Raw genomic sequence first — 21756 nt, forward strand, 5'->3', positions numbered from 1 at the left:
AATGCTCCATGTCAAATGGACTGAGATGTGCATTAGAATAATCTCCTATTACAATGTTCTGCTGCAGTCAGCAGGAATCTGTCAAATGAAGAGCAAATCTGCATAAGCCTCTGCGTTTGCACCACCATCCAAATATCTGCGCGGTAATCGAAAAACATTCTGTCAGAGACTGTTATGAAATCTAACGTCTGCAATGATCTAATTTTCTATGTCACTTAAATCCTTTGAGGTTGTAGGTTCACGTGGATGTTGGAGCCGTTTGAATAGCACGCTGCGGTAAACAACGTTGCTCTTCTCAACAAGAGCCCGGCGCTCTGAGTCTGTTGGAGAACACTTCAACACATGAAGTGTTTTCCTAACTCTGACATGACTAATGTATTTTAACAATATGAGTGCCATCGTAAACTACCTGACACTCCTCAACGAAGAGCCCCGCAGACCGCTGGATGGCACTTTAGGGTGACGGAGTAGTTGGCTACTTTTAATGCCACGTCCACATCACGTGATAAAGATGGTGTCAGTCAGTCATAGAGAGGGTGCTGTGGGTACTGCAAACAGGAAAAATGGTTCCTCTCTGTTTTTACCAGTACATCTCAACATTTCCCACTTTTTTCCCTCTTCAGTAGCTTTACGGTTGAAAACCCATTTTATTTCTAGATTTTTTTTGTACACCTCTTGTACACATGTCCACAACCTTCCCCCCCTGTCAAATTTAGCATCATTGGAAACTTTGGATTCTGCACTAGAATGGAAAGTACTTGTCTGTGGGTTTGTAGGAAGTGTGATGTCAGAGCATGAGTTTGCAACCAGTGGAGCCATCAGCATGCTGCTGCTTGTTAATCAGTTCCTTTGCCACTTAGACATCACAGAGCTGTTGCTGTGTCAATTCACATCTGGTTAGCTTAGCTGCAGTTCATTACAGGTTTAGCTAAACCAGACCTGACTGGGATAAAACACAGCTGTGTGATAAGTTGGACTTGATTGCTGTGTCAAAACAAGCCAAATTCAGAAAATGGTCAGAAAAAGTGGTTTTATTTCCAGTTCAGCCGACCATATCACCAACTGATAAGAAAAGAATTTAGAAATACCTGTGGAAGAGTGTGCATTTTATCATTTCTAGTCTATTTTGGTATAATTTTGGTTACAAATACAAAAATGTAAATGCTTTGTAGCACGAAATGTTTTCTCTGTAACAATAACTTTGTCCTCCCACTCTTCTGCAGTATCAGTTACATTACTTTCAATGAAAATTTTAATGAAAATCTCTTTCATTTATTTATTTTGCATTTGTATATATACCTCTTCACTTTGTCAGATAATCAGTAACCCTCTTTCTACAGTCAAAAAACGACTTGCAGCATATTGGACACCTTTTAAATGTAATACATAAATGCCATCATAAAACCATGCACGATGAAAAACAAATGCATTTAGAAATGAATGAAATGCACTTATCTGCAGAAACCAGCCCTTATACTCACAGTTAACACCTTAAATCTCAGGACAATGAACCTTAAACAGCAGCTCAGCTAATGACAGAGCAACGGTCCCCATAGATTTATTTAGACAGAAAGATAAATCCCAACATAACTGTTTAGCTTTGCTCTCAGATGTAAATAATGCATTGAAAATGGGGGTTTGAAAACCAGGAAACAAAATGTTCTCACTAGATTTCTTATTTAATTTTGCATTGTGTGGTTTGCTCTAAAATGTATGTCCTCAAATGTATCACTGGCTAATTGGATGTGCATTAAGTGTGAAAAAGCTGATCAGGAGCAACAAAAAGTCTACAGAAATCTTCAATCATGGCTTCTTGGCAGCTTCAAAAGAGCTTGAATGTGTGAGTACTTCCAAGCCGTCGCTTTTAACTGCCAAGTCGTTCCACTGGTTATCCCTGTGAGATTTGAATGCAGCCTAAGATCAGTTTCAGTATATGGAGCGTGGGGAGAATCCATTCGAACTGTCCGGGAAGCCAGTTGTTTATCAGTGAGCAAGCCAGGGGTGAAACTGGCTTCATGGAAGACCTCAAGGGAGCTGGGATGTCAGCGTGGAGGGCTTTCAAAGAAGTGGAACAGTCTGCACATGTGTGAAACAGAATCGTATTTTACACACCACTACAAACAGAGCTTAATTTGTCTTCCTTGCCCATAATCCCTCTGGTTAATTCACCATTCCAATTGATCCCAGTGGTCCTACATGTCACCTCAAGCTACACTGAGTCACTATCTCGTGTGTGTTTATGGAGAGGGGTTAGTGTGAAACTGAGCTCAGTCTCGGTGTAATCTTTTTCCATACGTGCACAGCATGTGACATGTAGCGTATATCCATCCTTTCCTGTATAGCTGCGGTGTCACTATAAGCATGACAGCGCGACACCGGCGTCATCTATCCTACCTTGTCTCCTCTCGCTAAATAAAATCCGTCCCTCTCCCCCTCTTCCTTTCACAGCTCAGCACTCATTTTAATTAGCTGGCTCTCTGATCTCTCTTTCTTCCTCTCCCTCTCTGATAATTCTCCCTCGTTTCCTTCCCATTTCTCTGTCTCTCTCTCTCTCACTCATTCGCTCTCATTACAGTCATTTCTCAGTGTAATTAATGAGCTGATATCTGCTTTCGTGTCATAAGGGTCATGAGCTTTCTCTGTCTGTCTGTCTCTCTCTCTCTCTCTCTCTCTCTCTCTCTCTCTCTCTCTCTCTGTATAGCGCCAGTGCATATGAGTCATCCAGCGTTCTATTTAGCTGCCGCTCTGTCTTTGTGCCCTTCTTTCTCTGCACTCAAATAGAGAGGGAAAGAAAAACAGAGATTGTATGACCTCCGACATCGCAGCAGATTTCAGCTCAGTAATTATACTAAGGAATGAAAGAGATATATAGAGAGAGGACCACACAGCTAGACGAGAGAAAGGTGAATGGCTTCTTAGTCCTGGGTGGTGATTTGATATAATATGAATATGTAGCACTTATATCAACCTGCAGTAGAGTTTTATCGCGCTGACTCTGCTGTTCAGATAGCAGCAGGAGAAGTGTCAATTACTGAAACGGATAATGAATTGACTTCCCAACATTTGTCTTTCTAGCGGTCATTGTAATGTCCCACGTTTCTGACGCCCATCACAACATTAAACCATGACAGCAACCGTCTTTGTCCAGATCAGGTTTTGTGGTCCAGCAGTGAAGGATAACCCATCTGTGTATGCAAAGCCTGATAGAGCTTATTGCTTTGTGTGATGGCCCCAAATCTATTAAAATCAGTCTTTGCACTTAACATGACCTCTAGTTTATTTTGAGGCGATCCCACATAGACTGTCCTGCTGCCATAAGAACTCATTTGGACAAGAAATGTGCATTAGTCAGTAGCTCTTAGATGCCATTTACGCCATGCATTAACTTGCAATTTAAGGCACCGCCCTGATGCAATGTGTGTCTGGATGTCCTACCCAAATAAGGAAAGTCTAACGCCACCTTTGTCTGCTAGCTTAAGCAAGTGAAGCAAAAGATAAAGCAAAAAGTGATTGACTTGACTTGGGAACCATCCATGTCTGATCAAAAGTCTGCCAGCCGCACCTAATTAATTTCTATATTGAGAGCAGAGCCACGATAACAAGAACACTGGCTAATAATAGGTGTAAATGTGTGTGGAAGATCACGTCAATACCAGATGCAAATGGTGCCAAAATATAGTTATTGGACAGATATTTCATTATTTATATCTAAGAAATATCTGTATCATTGCTCTGTTCTACAAATTATTTGTGATTCAACCCATAGCCAGTTCATAAAATACTGTACTTTGGTAAACACCTAAAGTCTGGCAAACAGATAGTGGTTAGATTTATGTTTCCAGCTTGGAGTAATTAACAGAAGTGCAGGTTTAGCATGAGCAGTGACAGCGGCTAGTCTGGGCCCACACAGTTTAACTGGCATGTCGGGGAAGTGCAGGGCAGAAACAACGCGGTAATGAGTTCACAGCACAGATGGAGGCAAAACTGATTAAAAAAAAAAACACTTGTGATTTTAACATCTTAACTGCGTGCTTCTCAGTGGCGGAGAATCACAGCTCTCTAATAAGATCTTTTCCTTTTCAAGAGCCATTCGTTAGTGTGACTTGTCACTTGCTATTTTATTACACTGCTGAATCAATCCATTACATGAACAACAAATGAATATGCACACATTCATTAGAATAAGCTGCTTTAATTTGTATGTTTGCTTTGCAAATACTTTCCTCTCCTCTGTCATCCATCATTTTTTATGTTGAAGTGCCTCCAAACACTGCTGCATTTTCGTACTCATTTTCCCCTCACTCACTCGTCACTTGTCTGCTTCTCTGCTTGTATGATCATTATCTATCTAGAAAGAAATTATTTTTTACCATTAATAAAGCCAACCTCTTTGTATCTGGCTGAAAAAATAATGCATAATACACTACTATTTTTTTTTTTTCATATGAAGTTCGAGAAAACCCTCAACTGCTGTTCACCCTCACCCATCCCATGTTGTGTGTGTATTAATGTGTGCCTATGTGTGCATATGTGTGAGAGAGTGAGTGTGTGTGTGTGTGTGTGTGTGCGCGCGCGCGCGTGTGTGTGTGTGTGTGCGCGCGCGCGTGTGTGTGTATGTGTGTGTGTGTGTGTGTGTGTGTGTGTGTGTGTGTGTGTGTTTGCACTGTGATCCCTTTAATCCTGATTCTCCCATGTCCTTCAAACCCCAATCAAGGTTGTCATTAATGAGCATTTTCTCTCTCCTTGCCTCGCCCTGCTCTGTCTCTCTCTCTCTAAACCCCTCCTAATTAACTACAAGCACTGCTGCTTACTAATGATGACTGAATGCGTGTGTGTGTGTGTGTGTGTGTGTGTGTGCGTGCACATGCATAGCAATATCACTGCTGAGCTATAAATGACTAATAAACATCTCCTCTGGTTTGATTAGTGATGCCTAAAAGTTGACGGTGATTCAGCTCAGAGGCCCTTGGGTTTATCAAGTCATGTCTGGTCATTAAGTTTTTTAACTTCATCAGAATCAGATTCACTCTAGCTGCCAACTGTAATAAACGGTCGTGGGTTATTCACTGATGTGCACAAATACTTAATGATTCTCAGTGCGTACTAACACATTACACTCACAACACGCTCTTGTAGAGTGCAAGTCATCCTTCCTCATACTGCACTTATCAGCCTACCTTCAATATATACACTCAACTTTCCATATAGCTCGCTGCATTCAGAGTGGCATATGGTTTAGTTGATATAGAGCAAGTGCAGCTTGGGATAAGTAGTCTATTAGTCCAGTGTAGCATGAGAAAATGATACTAAATAGAGTGAACACTGTAGAACAGTGTGCACAGGGTGAAGCACAAAGGGTTTTCCTTCAATGCATTTGCAGAAACGCTTTGCGGAAACACTGGGAAGATCTTAAAATATCATATTAACAAGTGAGTGATAATTCCCAATAATTTCATTGGGTGATGAAATGCCTTTGTCTGCCTTTTTCTCCTATTTATTCCCAGCATAGGTGATACATTATACGTTCAATTTCAATTGAAAAGTCCAACGTCCCTAATGTCTCCGTGTCTGTTTCGCTTTGTCTCCACCTGTCTCATTTTACAGGTGTCGCATCCAGGTGGGGTCGTAACCATGGAGAGGCTGTTGCTGTATGTGATGCTGGCAGTTGCCATGGCAGTGCGGGCACAGATCTGCCCAAAACGCTGTGTATGTCAGATCCTGTCACCCAACCTGGCAACCCTCTGTGCCAAGAAAGGTCTACTCTTTGTACCGCCGAACATTGATAGGCATACAGTGGAGCTACGGCTGGCTGACAACTTTGTCACAAGGTAACCATAACTACCTTATTTCAACTACAAGGTGAAAAATTCAATGCAATGTTTCAATTAGGTCATACTCACTTTACTGAGATTTAATTACCAATACATAGTACTATTTATACTAGAACAAGCAAGTATACCAGTGTTTGGAAAGTTAAGTCTTGGGTGAGAATGAAACAGACACGCTGATTTATGACATCACAAAGCCAAAGCCTGGAGCTTCTCGGACAAAGATGAGTAAGTCGCTTTGGACAGAGTGGCATCATCCAGGGCGCTTTTTATGGTGATACGAGCATATTATCTGCTGGCGCTAGAATGAAATGAAACTCATTTAGGTGTTTAAAGAGAGAAGGAAAAAAAGCTCTGTCTTCCTAGAGTAAATCAGAGTCTGTTCATAGTCAGTGGAGCAGCTCAAGGCTGTCTACTGATGGCAGTGCAGTGTAGAGCCTTCATTGTTCCGGTTTGTAGCCGATGGAGAAAGTTGTTCATGCTCACAAATACTGAACGAGCTTCTTCCCATGAAAGATGTCTTCCAATACCCCTGAAATACTGACAAACACACAACATCACCTTCTAACAGAATACTCTGATGTTTAGAAATTCATTTTTACCAGTAGATTGACTCTGACAGCTTCACTTAAAGTTCTGTCTTGCTGGAATTGTTGTTGCTACTCAAAATGCAGATCTGGTGCTGGAAGATGTATGATAGATGACATGCTGTCTGTCTGGCTCTTGTCTAATTTAACTTATCTGTGTCCTCAGTGTGAAGAGGAAAGATTTTGCAAACATGACACGGCTGGTGGACCTAACATTGTCCAGAAACACTATCTCCTACATCACACCTCATGCCTTTGCCGATCTGGAAAACCTCAGAGCTCTACACCTCAACAGGTATGGCTTCGCGTACATCTTTAGGCTGGTGTGTGATATTATGGGTGTTGTATGAAATCCTGCTGATAAATGTGAGGCGCTGTAATCATTTTCACCGTCTTATCTGCAGTAACCGGCTGACGAGGATAGGCAATGATACGTTCAGCGGGATGTCGAAGCTTCACCACCTCATTCTGAACAACAACCAGCTGATGCTGATCCACCAGGGAGCATTCAATGACCTGCTGGCGCTGGAAGAATTGGACCTCAGTTACAATAACCTCGACTCTATTCCTTGGGAGGCCATCCAGGTCAGGCTCTCTTTAAACTGCAGCAGCCTTTCAGACCTGTTTGGCTGAAGGCCTGTAACAAAAAGTCGATCCCAAGCACAATGAAATGACCATAAATCCTTTTTGGTGATGTATTTGAGGTTAGAATATGGAGATCACAAGGCCTTTTTGGTTGACAGAGGCCATTATGTGGACTCTTCATTAAGCATGTACACAGTTGTCATTGATCTTCTCACTGAAGAAGATTTTTTAATATCTAAGCATGTTTAGTGCAAACATTTGCAATTTTACCACTGGTCCTCATGCATGTTCTATGTATTACAGATGTCAGGGCTTCTGTGGATTGGTCGCTTAGAAACTTGATTAAGTAGTTGTAGTCAAGTTTTATAATTGATGCTGTATTAGCTAATGTTTATATCATGAACACATAGTGAAATTGTTTTTTACATTAACAACATAGTCACCTTACCTTCAACATTTGACCATTGAAAGGACAGTGCCAGTAACCAGGATTCTGCAGCCTGAGAAGCCTAACCTCTGTGACTTCTTTCAAATGTCTCAACATCAGAAAATATCCAAAGGGATAAAAACGTTCTCTGTTCTGTCTCTGTCAATCCTGCAGAAAATGATCAGCCTCCACACGTTGAGTTTAGACCACAACATGTTGGACTTCATTCCAGAGGGGACGTTTTCCCTGCTACAGAAGCTCAACCGGCTGGACGTCACCTCGAATAAACTCCAAAAGCTGCCACCAGACCCACTTTTTCAACGAGCACAGGTATTCCAAGAGCTTTTGTTCCCAACACATTAAAACCCAACCTAAGAAAAAGGCTTAAAACTCTTAAACACCAATGGCACATTTCATCTAGCTTTCAATTCGTTGTTTATAGTTTATCTGAATTATGCTATATTAATGGAAGTCAATGGGGCATCTTCCATATTAATGACAAATCAAATCACTGTTAATCCATTTAAAGCTAATTTGAAACTACATTTTGAATTATATTTCATGTTTCTAGCCACGGTGATTTATACAATCACTCATCCAATTCTATGAAGAGGCAATGACTGGAAAGTACCATTTTGCTTAACTACTAAAGATTTTTTTTTTTTTTCCTAAATGTAACCACTGTTTTACACCACCAGGTCCTGGCCACGTCAGGGATCATGACCTCCTCTTCTTTTGCGCTGTCATTCGGTGGGAACCCTCTCCACTGTAACTGTGAGTTGCTGTGGCTGCGAAGGCTGAACAGAGAGGACGACTTGGAGACGTGCGCTTCACCCCAGCACCTCTCTGGCAGATACTTCTGGTCCATCCCTGAGGAGGAGTTTCTCTGCGAACCTCCCCTCATCACCAGACACTCACATGAGATGAGGGTGCTCGAAGGCCAGAGAGTTGCACTCAGGTATGTTTTTAACTGAGATACATAAAAAGTAGTACGAGAACATGCAGTGAAAATCAACAAAGTTTCCTCATTATCTTAGAACCACTCTGCCCTCTGCACTGCTTGACTAACATACAAAGACAGAGTTGCACTCTCTCTGTTTTAATTCCTGTAGTTATGCATTATGTTTACAAGCCACTCATATACGAAATGCCCTGCTGTTCAATGATGCACAAGACAGGGCCATCACGCTAAAATTCTGAAGACGAGACTAAATCAAAACAACAACAGGTCTGAGAGATGATGATTACTTCATTTGCATATATATTGGTCACACACTTCCAATCGTGATAGATGTTATGTTTTCAAATATGGAATTATGATGAAATTTGGAAATGGGAAGGCGGGAGGAAATCAATAAGATACTGTTACTGTTTTTCCTTTATTGTATCATGACTTCAACTCTGCATATGAGGTGTAAGTAGAGGGTTATCAGAGGGTCAACCAACTGAACATTTCTCATCTTTTGCAGAATCCATTTTAATGCATTAAACTGCATAAATGTAGCGGTGCATGGTTAAATGTCGATAATACATTTTTTTTATCCTCTGGTTTACCCAGCCTTTATTTTATCAATTCAACATTGTAGACTTTGTAATGCCTCTGAAATACATGGCTTAGTGTTCCTTTTATTTGTCCCTTTTCACTTTCACAATAACCTGAACTTCATATAATATGGAAGTCACTTTAGTTCACAATAGACGTTGTCAACAATGTTTGGAGAATGTGTACAGTGTGACCTTGCACTTGATAATTACTACACTCCCTTTAGAATTATTTTTCATAGCACTTGAGTGTAATTATAGAAAATGTGAAGGGTCACAATGACCCCAGTGACACTTGTGCCCCTTATTTTTGATTGTTCATAATTTTGATGACTTAAAAGTACTTTATTACTGCACCCATTTCAATTCATTCATGCACCTAGGCAAAAGGTCATTGTAAAAAATCTGTGTGTATGAATGCATGGCAAAACTTTTCAGTTTCCCAATATTTAACTTCCATGATTTATGTTTCTTTCTGCACAACCCATGTCTTACTTGTCATAAGGCCTAAAAGTCGGACGTCTGCTTCATGAGTGAACCACATTATCACTTCTTAGTCCCATATAACTGTAAAAGTCACATACGATCATAACTGTACCCTCTAACTACTGAATAAATATTGTATACCTGATAATTGAAAGAAATACAGAGAAGTATACTTAATTTCCACATCTTTTTGTGTGTGTTTACCTACGTCTTTGTCCCAGGAAGTACAAGTAAAAACATGTTTTGCCTTTGTGATTCAAAGGCTGTACTGTAAAACATATTCTAACTTAATGTGCTCTGTCGACACGTAAGAAAATGACACTTTTCCCTCCCATTTAAGTTAAGACGAAAGGTTGAAGGAATCCAGAAACCACCCCCAAGCAATGATCTGCTTCTTTTGTGCATTCGTCTTGTTTCTAACGTTTCCTCTCTTTAAAGGTGTAAGGCAAGAGGTGATCCAGAGCCAGCCATCCACTGGATATCTCCTGAGGGCAAACTGGTATCTAACTCCTCCAGAACATTGGTCTACACCAATGGCACTCTGGACATCCTCATCAGTACTGTGAAAGACACCGGCTCCTTCACCTGCATCTCCTCCAACCCTGCTGGTGAAGCCCATCAGACAGTAGACCTGGTTATTATAAAACTCCCTCACATCACCAACAACACCAACAACATACAAGAGCCCGACCCAGGATCATCAGACATTTCCACATCTACCCGAGGCGGAGCCAATGGGAGCAACGTGACGGGTGATGTGAAAGGCGGGGTAGATAAGAGGGTGGTGACAGCTGAGGCCACATCATCAACAGCACTAATCAAGTTCAACTTCCAGAGGAATATTCCAGGCATTAGGATGTTCCAGATACAGTACAATGGGAGCCAAGATGACTCACTGGTTTACAGGTAAGAGTGACAGAATCACTACGTCACCATGACGTTCATCTCAGTAGAGTCAGACAGTTTACACAATGGAAACACAACCATGATATGGCTAATGTGGAGGTAGAGAATTACCCAAGTCTGAGCTTTAGAGATTAGATTACTGTAGATTAGATGCATCTTTAATGATCCTGTTGAGATCCTGCCACTATGAGGGTGAAGATTGCTAAGAGAGCACTGCAAGGGTGCAGCAAGGGTGCTAAGATGTTGCTACAAAGGCCTTACAAGGACTCTGCAATCCTTTGATCCTTTAATGAAAGATGGATAAAAGGCTGTGGATAGAAAAGTACAGCATATGTGTATGTAAGAAACAGTAAAGTAAAGAAAACCTAAATTGACAGTAAAAACATATAAAAAGCTATTAAATGACCAAATGTGTGAATTAATCAGAATGAGTTACATATTTATACCTTTCTCACTAAATGTTTCCATGTCAAAAGCAGAAATCATGATAATGTCAAAGACTATGAGCATCTGTAGAGACTATATTTCATTGTCTATGATGCTACAGCATTGACAGATAGTCCACATCGGGGCAAATTAGACCAACACACAGATGAGGCAGAGATGCCAGAAAAAACAGGCAAAACAACACAGCTTGCCCTGTGCTGCTGACTCACCAGGACGGCCTTGACAGGGAGAGCTCTGATAGTCCTTCTTGACTTTTGACGTTTGCTCAGGATTACTCAGATTAGATCGATCTTGCAGGGAATGATTGTTATTTGAGCTAAATATTTACTCCGGTGAAATGGGGGAGAGGGAATTAACAAACACAAAGAGCTTTCGCAGGGAAATCTGCCAGTATTATCTGCCTTTCATATCATCACTAATCCCCATACATACTTCATCTGTGCGCATCATCATTAAGACCTGGGGGAGCGTTGAGATTGACCGCGTGGGTCACGATGATGACAAAGCTCTAGGTTATTAAATTCATCTCTGAAGACTGATTTTTTTTTTTTACACAAAGCTCTCTGTGACGACACTAGTCCATAATTAACAAACAACGATCATTCATGGAAGAATCTGACGGTATTATCAGCCTTGCATGTTATTCGTAATCTCTGTACATAATTCATCAGCACTTAACCCCATTCAGAGAATGCATCATTGAAAGACGGCGCCGATGGGATTTAAAGCTGTCTGTCTTACAACAATACCGTCATAGCTTTTCACATCACGATAGATGCTTTTCCTCTTGATCTCACTTTCTCTGCAACCCTCTCTTTCATTCACAAAAGCACACCAAAGCCTTAGTGCATTTGTTGGACTGTCATCCTACAAAAGGCTGCATTGATACTTTTAGCCAGAGACTTTAAAATACTTGTTGGAAAGTATTAAATTGGAGAGGATGATGGTCACAGAAACAAACAGCTTCCTGTGGGGGCACAGAGGAAGGGTGATTAGACAGCCTTTCACCACCCACCTTCCTCGTGCTGTCACGTCACTCAAAGTCTTTCTTTCTTCCTGTCTTTTCATCCCCCTTCTCCTCTGGCTCTCCCTTCCTCTTTTTTTCCAATATGAAGCGCTGAAGTCATTTGTGTTTCTCTGTGTTATTTTGCAGCTGTCCTGCCTTTAGATAGCAGATTGATTGCCATTGCAGACCTCCTCTGCCTCAAAGCAGCGACCCATTGATTCTTTTTTTCTTTTTTTTTATTACCCAAACACAGAGAAGAAAGAGGAGAGGGACAGAGTGGAAGAAAGAGAATACAAAAGAGGGAGAAAGGGAGAAAATGAGTGGAAAACCTGGGGAAAAACATCAGAGGGAAAGAGGATGACAGACAAGGGAAGACTCGTCCTATTGTCCACGACAGGACACTTACTTTCCAGGTTCAATGAGAGCTTATTGATTTGCCGCACATTGACATTTCTGCTCCCCACCTGCTCAGCATAATGCTCTTAAGTGTAGGGAAGGATGCTGTATGTTGTCTTCTCACAATGAATCCAGTTCTCTTTGCTTAAAAAAGATGCACAAATGAGTGATAATTTGAAGCTTCTACAGGCATATTCTGCCAGCTTTGTTAACCTCTTGGACATGCAACACGCTGCACATTCGAAATGTAATAGTTGTACTTGATTCTGTATTGATCCCTCTCAGGAAACCCCACCCACCACTCATTCCATTTTACTGATCCAGTACTGGTGTTTTAACGCCAGCCCTCCTGCTTAAGTATTCGGTTTCGATTCCGGTGGCAGGTCTGTTGCCCAGTCGGTCACCAGAGTGAACCCCCTCACAACAGCAAACGTAAATAATCATTTTCTAAATGAGTGTTTTCCTTATGGTTATTATCAAGAGAAGAATGACTGAGCAATTTTTTATATCAAAATAGCAATTTGAAAAAGAGCAAGTTTCCAATCACGAGAGACACATTTTTTAACTCATACAATTAACAGTGTCTGAACAAGTTGCAGCAAGTGAATGTTTAAGATGATAATAATGGTGTGAGTCGGTGAAACAGTAAATAAGAAACCTTGGCGGTTGCCTGTTCAACGTGCACCCTGTATGCCAGTGTTTTCACATTGTACATGTAGCCAAACTGAGGTTTTAGAGAAGAAGAAATGCCGCTCTGTGTCATATCTGAAAAGGTCGGGCTATGTTGCTCGTCTTTTTCCAACAGCTGTGTACTTGCTGAGTGTGTGACAGGCAACTGCTGAACAGAGTTGTCAGAATATCCCATTTAAGCTTCTTTTAAGCACCTCATGTCACCTTTCTAGGATTATTGTGGACCTGTGATAATTTGGTCTTTGGAATAGCTCGTCCTGTGAGTCTAGAAAGCTAACGTTAGCTCAGGTATCTACGATGCAGAACTGTAAACTGTCAAACTAATTTATTGCCGGCTTAATTAGGTGTCATCAGTCAGATATCAAAATGACTGAATGATGTTATTGTGTCCTGGTTTGTCTAGAAAGTATACATTTCCAACCAAGAAAGTCCAGAAATAGAAACAAAATAGAAATAAAAAATTTAAAAAGTAGCGGAAAAATGGAAAAATCTGAATAAATGTAAATTAGGTAATACACCTTGCCTTCTTTTCAAGGCTTTTGTGAGAAAGTTAACAAAAGTAAACACATCAAAAATAAACAGCTGTTCGAGTTAATGCTCGTCTGTGCACCAGAGTATTTCGTGGTTTGGAGCCATTTCATTGAACATTCTCTCCCTTAAAGCTGCAGTAGGCAAGTCTGCTAAGCCCCTCCCACCAAGCCTACAAGTTCCATTGGCAGCATTGACTCGTGAAAACCTCATGCCTCGCAGGCCCCACGTGAGTCTCGCCAAGACCCCGGACCCTTTTACCGCAAGTCCTCCAGTGCTTCACCCCCAGGGCAGAGCAACCCAGGGTTCAGAGGCAGCTGCGATAATGTCAAACAGAGGGATGAGAGGCAGGATATCTGCTGGATTTTCTACCATCGAACCAGGCGTCAATCATACCACACAAGAATTCAGACACAGGAACGGTGAGGGAATCCGATAGATTTTCAAAATAAAACACCCTGTGCAGACACGCAATTATACATCAGCAATAAAAGCAATTAAAACAGACAAAAAAACCAAACATTTAACTACAAAGCCTTCTTACCCGTGGTGGAAGCACAATAATAAAGGGAAATGACCAAATAAACACGATCTAAGCAAGTCAACAAAGACACATGGAGGACCTAGCAAATATGTGTCACATATGCGTCTCAGGTTATTCTGCCTCTGTCATTTTGATTTGACATTTCCAGTAAAGTGAAGTCTACCACTCATGTCATATCTTAAATGTGAGCTAAATCCAATTTTCGATTAAGAGCTACATGCGTTTATTGAGAAGCTGTCTTTTATCTGACTAACTGACTGGAACGCTGGCAGGCCCTCAACAACATTCATGTTGAATCAAGATGATTATGGTTCATACAAACATTGTTCAAAACTATGGCATGTTGTACTATGGTAGTTTAATTTATATGCCATGTCAGTATATGCAATTAAAATCGCATTCACAATAACTACTTTCTTAAAACGTTCAGCCTTAGTCCAAAGTTAAATTAGAGGTTCAGTTTTTCTCCATCATTGGTAATATCTTAACAAAAGAAATCTGAAAATGGTTTCCTGCACAAAAATCACTGCTCATCTTTTCACTGTGACTGGGAATAAGTGAAATTACAGCGTTTTTTCTGGACTCTTCTAAAATAGAGACCAATTTAGGTAATTTAGTTGAATCTTCAACAGACTAATCCAGAGCACGACTTTTTTTAATTGTGTAAATATGTAGCTCTATTACATGTTTTTTTTTTTTTTTTGCTAGTGTCACTGAGCAATTGTAAAACCTTGGATGTCTATTTTCCTCTTTTTTTTCTCTCTTAAATGCTGTGAGGAACTCAATTGAGTCATCCACACAACCCTTATCTCAGCCTCAGCTGTTAACACCTCCTGTCAGGGTCAGGTCAAGGGAAGGCTGATGTCAATGAAATAATGTGCTGACCTTTTACACATGACCTATCACAGCAGAAGCAGCACATGCAGTCTTTACACCTCGCTGCTTTTATTGAAAAATTCACAGCCATGTCAATGATGATAGTAAAACTCACCACTAGCATCGACAGCGCCGACCATAAAACAGCCATAAAGTAGATTGTGGCCTTATTTGGATGTTAAGCCAATTATTGCCCTTATTTAAGGGTTTCAATGAATGCAAGGCCTTCTGTGATTAGACAGAATGACTGCACAAATTATAGGCTGAATAGATGTATTGTTTAGTAAGAGGCTGTTGTTGATGTGTGTGCCTTGAACAGAAAAAGAAATGTGTCATACAAGTAAAAAGATAAACATGGCTTTGTGTAGCAGAACTTACTTATGTCCTATTTCCTACTGTTTCAAGCCCCTGCATTAATCTTGTGATGCTTTGAGAGAGTCCGTACCCCAGGTTGGGAACAACGTGTCTAAATATTATTTAGAAGTCCTATCCACACTGTCTAATAAGTGTAATATAGAGTAATATTTCGGAGAAGACATGCCAAAGCCTGCATTCTTTCCCTGATCTTCCTGGCCTAAAAGTAGTTACATTTTAAACTTTTAAAACTATTCTAATGTATTCTGCCCAGTCCAGAATACATTGTTTTATTGGTCTGGGGACCCAAATGGCAATGGAAAATGTGTTCAAGAAAGTGTGGAGATGAAGATCTTAGGGAGCAGCTGTCTCATAAGCAAAGAGAAAGTTGGCAGTCTAGCTGGAGCGAAACCGAACTGCGCTTTGAAAACGAATCAATAAAATACAGATTCTGTTTGCCATACATATATCCTTAAGCACAGGCGGCACGGTGGAGCAGCAGGAAGTGCGCGTGCCTCACAGCAAGAAGGTCGCCGGTTCGATTCCCGGGTTGGGCCTTTCTCTGCGAAGTTTGCATGTTCTTCCCGTGCATGCGTGGGTTCTCTCCGGGCACTCCGGCTTCCTCCCACAGACCAAAAACATGCTCATTGGGTTAATTGGTGACTCCAATATTGCCCTTAGGTGTGAGTGTGAGTATGAATGGTTGTCTGTCTGCATATGTTGCCCTGCGATCAACTGGCGACCGGTCTAGGGTGTACCCAGCCTCTCGCCCGCTGACAGCTGGGATAGGCTCCAGCACCCCCGCTACCCCGAAAGGGATAGTCGGGTATAGAAAATGGATGGATATCCATAAGCACAAGCCCTATGGAAATGGTTCATTTGAACAATATTGTTCATCTGCTACATGCCTCCAGATGTAAAGGCTTCACGATATCGTCCAAATCGAAAGTTGTTTTGTCTTTAATAGGACACAAACTTGACTTTGACATTCACAAAGTTATTGAAGAACACACGCACAAAGGCCGTTCTCCCTCTATCCCCGTCCTCCTCTGCTCTGCCGGTTTTGTTTTTTCTGCCTCCTATGTTCTTTCAGCGGTTGTTTTCCACTCCAGCAGATCCATCGAGCTACAGGGGCTGGTTGCCATTTGCCAAAAAAACTACACATCAAGCAAATTGTGTGGCAAGCTTTTTTACGAGGCTACACAACAGGGGGCTGGGGATGAATCCAGGCTTTTAAAAGACATACTCTCCCCTTCTCTCTCCCGCTCTGTCTCTCGCAAGCAGGAGGGAGTTTATCCTCGCCAGTGGTCCCTGTGGCCCGGGTATAGCACCTTGCTCAGCCGTGCTTAAGGCGTGAAAAAACATCCGCCTTTATCTGGCCATAATGTTCCAATTCTGATTTTATAGCACCATAAACATATCGTGGGCCTAATGTAACAGTGTTATTGTTGTAAGTAGTGTATGGGGTTTTAAACGCAGACAAGTAGAGGGACCTGCCACAGCAGTAAGGATGTTTCTGAAGGGAAGGAGGGGTGGTAAAAGGTAAAGGAAACAAGGAGAGAGACAATCGGAACATGAATAAGATTTATGTTACTGTTCAGTCAGATGAGGAAATGGGAAGGAGGGGAAGTAGGAAGAAAGACGAGATGAAAAAAGGAAGGGGGGAGTGAAAACAAGAACATAATGAGGGAAGAATGTATAGCAGAAACAGGCAGCAAGAAAGGATGACATTGACAAATCAATTGGTCAATAGCAAAAAAAAGAAGAGAAGGGAGGATGGGAAGAAGTAAGAAGGAAAGAAGAATGATTAAAAGGAAGATAGAAAAGACAGAACACTTTTAAAAAAGGAAAGACGAGAGAAAAGGTGGATGACCAATGGCAGGAAAGGAAAGTGAGAGGGAATGAAAAAATAACAGAGAGAACAATGAAAAAAAGGAATGGAAAGATGGAGGAACGGAAGGAGGAAAGAAATGGAAAGAAAACCAGAAAAATGGGTGAAATTGGAGACAATTAAGGACAGCAGGTTTGAAGCCAAGAAAGAATGGGTAAGGGCAGAAATGATAGGATGGAATGAGCCAACCAAAGCATTAAAGAGAAATGTAGATGACTCAGCTTTTCCGGAGGAATGGAGCTGAGCTGGCCAGATGGAGGTCTGCACCCAGCTACAGATAGTGCTGAAACGTCTTCCCAGCATCTGGGACAGCTTTTGTTGCATGGCACTTTGTCATCTACTCTGCTGTGCTTGTTTGCACTGAGCTCAGCAGTAATGAGATATTGCTAAGTGTGGAGGCTCCTTCTTTTGGTTTTGGAGTGAGGAACCATAGGAGTGAAAACTGCTTTTTTCAACAGAGGATCATAGATTAGACAGATCTGACAAATCATTTACTGGGTCATTGTGATTGATTTTAAGCAATAATGGTATGCAGGCTGCACCATACTTGTCATTAGATATATGTTTTTGGTGGTGGGCAGTAGTGTACAGTGGGTTTATCAGAGCTTTTATGCTGCTGCCTTCATGGACACTAGATTGATGAGAGAGTTGAGAATTAACCAAAACAGTAAAATTAAAACTGAAACCAAAATAATGACCTTCAAGATACTGAAATGCTCTGTAGAGTAGGTTCAGCTACAGTAGACTGCTGATTTGGTCGCAAAAATGAAAATACTGACTGAGTAGCCTTCAGGTTTTGACTTCTGTGTGTCAGTAAATATCTTTTGACTGCAGATTGTCATTGCTAAAGCTCAGTTCGATCTGCATTGCTCGGCAGGCTACCCCTAAGAGGAATGGGATATTCATTAAACTCATTTCAAAATTATGATTTGTTTCATAAGATCTTTTATTCATACCTCCACTCTCTGGAAGGCGTAATTCATTAGATCATTTATTAACACCCCCCCCCCCCCCCCCCCCAAAAAAAAAGCAACTGTACCCTGCCTCACCTTGAAAGATGCTAATATTAACTGATAAGGGAAAACAAATGGCACTGATGTTTGAAGTCCTTGCCATCTATTGCTGATAAGACAGGAGTTCTAAAAGGGAATATTTCCACTCAAATAAGCTAATTAATAAGTTATTTTTCTTCTCAGTTATTTTGTGTGTGACCATGATTATGAGGAAAGAAAAGCAAAGAGTGGAGATAATCATACTTTTTAGATAATGCTAATGAGGTGGCAATGGGTGTTTTGGGGAGCTGTACTATTATGTGTAATTAAAATAGTGAGATCTTACAGTGTTCTTTGGTGGGCAAAATATTAGTGTAATTTTAGGAGCTGTCAACACCAGTGTGAACTGTTCCACTTCATTAATAAACATTTAGAATCATTGTCAGACCACTAGCTAGGTGCCTAATATTGACTTGTTCAGCGACTGTTCTCCATGAGTCTTAACTGTGAGCAAGGTTTAATGAATAAAAATGGCAGGGGAGGGATTAGCAAGGCCCACCTGGCCTGAGCTCAAAATCCCTGCACCACCTCTGACTACAAGCTGTGTGGCTGCTTGTTAACCATTTGGTCCAGCATCAGGGGCATTATGCATGGTAAAACACAGATAAGAAGCTAGCTTCTGCAATGTTTTCTGCCTGAGAGACTCAGACCTATTAGCATGGCATTGTGCCATCTGCTGTGTAAGCCACATTAGCTTTGAGGTCAACAGTAATGGAGCAAGAGTTGAACTACCATTAATCCTCTTCTGTTTGCGCTAAGAAACTAGTTATTCTTGACTGGTTTGATTGTGCTTATGTGCCTTACAGTGTGCTGTGCTGTCATGTGAGATTGTTCGCTTAATCGTGGAGAAAATTGACATGAAACAAAATTCGCTGAATATGAAAGAAACAAATCATGAAAATGTCATTTAGCATTTAGTGGCTGGGTTGTACAACAGCAAAACGAAGCCCATGAGAATATAACAACATGATAACACATGTTTAAGTGCAGTGCAAAGGAAAGTTTTTTTAAAACCACTTACTGCTTTTGCGTGCTGTTTTGTTGGCTTATCTGACAAAGTTTTCCATGTTTTAGGCTATTTGATTTAGACTAGCTTGCACTGTGGTAGCATGGGAGGCTTTAGCCAGAAGCACTGAATACCATTTTCTGAAATAATTGGACAACCTACTTTTAGATATCTGTGACCCACATTTTGGTCCCATCCTTGTTTGGGAAACACTGCTGAGCAGTAAAACAATGTTTTTCTGTTCAAACACTAACTCACTAATGTGAGTGGGTAATGTACTCTCCTCTTTGCTTTTTTCTTTTTGATATCTCCAAGAAAACTGACATTTGTTGGGAAAACAGTCTCCCAACAGGTCCTCTTTAGTAGCTGTTCTGTTGCTTTCAGTTCAGTGCGAACCTCTCAGAAAACTCAAATATTTCAAACAAAACATGGAAATTAAATCCAGAACACCAGCACTGGACAACTTCCACTCCCCTCTTGAAATACAAAAAAAAAAAAAGAAAAAATCCCCTGCAGCAATTCCAGTAAACTACTGACAACTACAGTTGCCAGCATGTAACAGTGCACTCACTGTAATCTATAACACAGTTATGCTACTGTGCTGTAGATTTTTAGCTTTACAGTATAATACTGTCATCTGGTTGGTTGCATGAGGCTGTTAATCTGTAATCTCAAGTTTATTTTAACCAGTTTATTACAGTAAAATGTATTACAGAACTGTACAATGCAGAATGAAAACCCTTAAAATTGCTAGCACAGAAGTGCCTTGGGCAAGTGAATGCCTCACAAAAATTGCAATGCAGTTTCAAACACACTCAATAACTGACAAATTTAAACTACTTTTTGTAGATTACATAAAACATCTTTCTTCATGCTGATCAGCTTCTCACTCTGCATGTCCTCGTACACTGAATTCAGTTTGTTTTTTCTTGAACTATGAAAGATGCCTATATCACATTGCGTTTATTACATTCAGTAGCCAATGCACTTCAAAAAATACCATTATTGTAAAGTACAATCTACAAAACAATTAATCATGTCAGACAGGTTCTCAACAATTTGTTTACAACTTACATATCATACTTAATGTACCCTGCCTTCACTATCCATCTTTCATGAGTTATGATCATGTTCAACAGAAACCAAGTGAAAGAACAAACCTGGAACTGCAGAAAAGAGACAACTGGAGTGAGCTATACTGAACTATACTTGTTACCTTGAAATAACATGACCATCTGGTTGCAGAAAGTGAGATGTGTTGTGGCCTAAAGCTCCACTCAGAGTCCATTAGGGTTTTTTATAAGGACAGCCACATGGAGATCAACAGCTGCATCTTGGACACCAGCGTCCCCTCGCCTTTTTTCCTCTCTTAGGGTTGATACCAATGAAGTACCTGAGTGTGTAATAACAGAGAAAGCATATGTTTGGTGTGGTAAGTAAAGACTGTCTGGGCATAATGCACTCACCAAATGGGATGTTTTTTCATCATAATCACCTCTGTTTCTCAGCATTGAGACAATGATCTCATTTTTATGAACTGTTCTATCATTATGATGCATCACATTTACAGTATTCCACTGTATTTACGAAGAACAGTCCAGTACTGTACACAATTTCCGGTATTTTTATACTAATTTGCTGCAGTGTACTAATGAGCTCGCACAGAGCCGTGAATATCATTTAAAAACACTGGAAGTTGTTGTCCCCCATAGTCTGACGGAGCTGAGTTATTAGAAGCCCTGGCCTCTTATCGCACGGCTCCAGCTCGACCTGGAAGTCCTGGTCTTGTGCGTTGAATCAGTGCCATGAGTTACTTTTTTTTTCCTCTGGAATAATTTGTGTTTGTGGCCTGCAGGCTTTGTCCAATATTTAATCAAGTGAAACGGCCTGAAATAGAACGATCTGGTATCATAGTTCACTGTTCAGTCATTTGTCTTGAGTCAAAAAGATGAGAGCAACTAATGGAGATCGCATTGTCCTCATGGCTTTGTCCCGGCTGGAATGAGGAAAGCTGGAGTTGATCAACGCGCACACAAACACACGTGCGCTCATATCCGTGCAAGGGCACACACAATGAAGGGGTTCAGCAGCATGTAGCGCTGTATCAGTGATGAACGTTGGCAGGAAGCCAGACACAGTGACAGCCACTGGGAAGAGGAGGCTGCCATGGGAGGAGAAGATTATTGTAATGGAACTCACACACATGCATGTCTCCAGCAAGCGCACATACTGCAGACTATACTATACTGCATATAGACGTTAGTGCATGCATGCACACTCATAGAGGAGCATGCACACAGACACTTCCTCTTGTGTAATGAAAGTGTAATGAAACATAGAAACACACACTCACACACACAGACAGGCGCCCTGGGCTGAGGGCTTGGCAGAGCAGAGTAGATAGATTAGTGTAATAGTCTCGGCCAAGGCAATCATCTGCCCACTGTAGGGCTTCAAATACTGGCAGCAAGATCCAGCTCAGACACAAAGAAATTAGCCACAATGAATGAGTCAGTTTGGATGAGTTCACAATGCTAACAGCTCACACAGTCAAGAAATAATGGTATGCAAGACAAAAAGAAAATCCGCTCATTTGCATGATGGA

At 41.0% G+C, this 21756-nt stretch overlaps 1 protein-coding gene across 1 annotated transcript in view; it reads left to right on the forward strand.

Moving 5' to 3' along the window:
• Positions 1-21756, forward strand: part of lrfn5a (leucine rich repeat and fibronectin type III domain containing 5a) — a 100733-nt gene that overhangs the window by 73177 nt on the left and 5800 nt on the right. Inside the window, exons 3-8 of the mRNA XM_070979600.1 lie at positions 5605-5828; positions 6582-6710; positions 6820-7000; positions 7602-7757; positions 8126-8385; positions 9894-10361. Coding sequence (XP_070835701.1) covers positions 5632-5828; positions 6582-6710; positions 6820-7000; positions 7602-7757; positions 8126-8385; positions 9894-10361 — 1391 coding nt within the window. The 5' untranslated portion in view covers positions 5605-5631. The remainder of the gene's footprint in view (positions 1-5604; positions 5829-6581; positions 6711-6819; positions 7001-7601; positions 7758-8125; positions 8386-9893; positions 10362-21756) is intronic.

This window comes from Chaetodon trifascialis, chromosome 14 (assembly GCF_039877785.1).
Source record: "Chaetodon trifascialis isolate fChaTrf1 chromosome 14, fChaTrf1.hap1, whole genome shotgun sequence".
In the NCBI taxonomy this organism is placed as follows: domain Eukaryota; kingdom Metazoa; phylum Chordata; class Actinopteri; order Chaetodontiformes; family Chaetodontidae; genus Chaetodon; species Chaetodon trifascialis.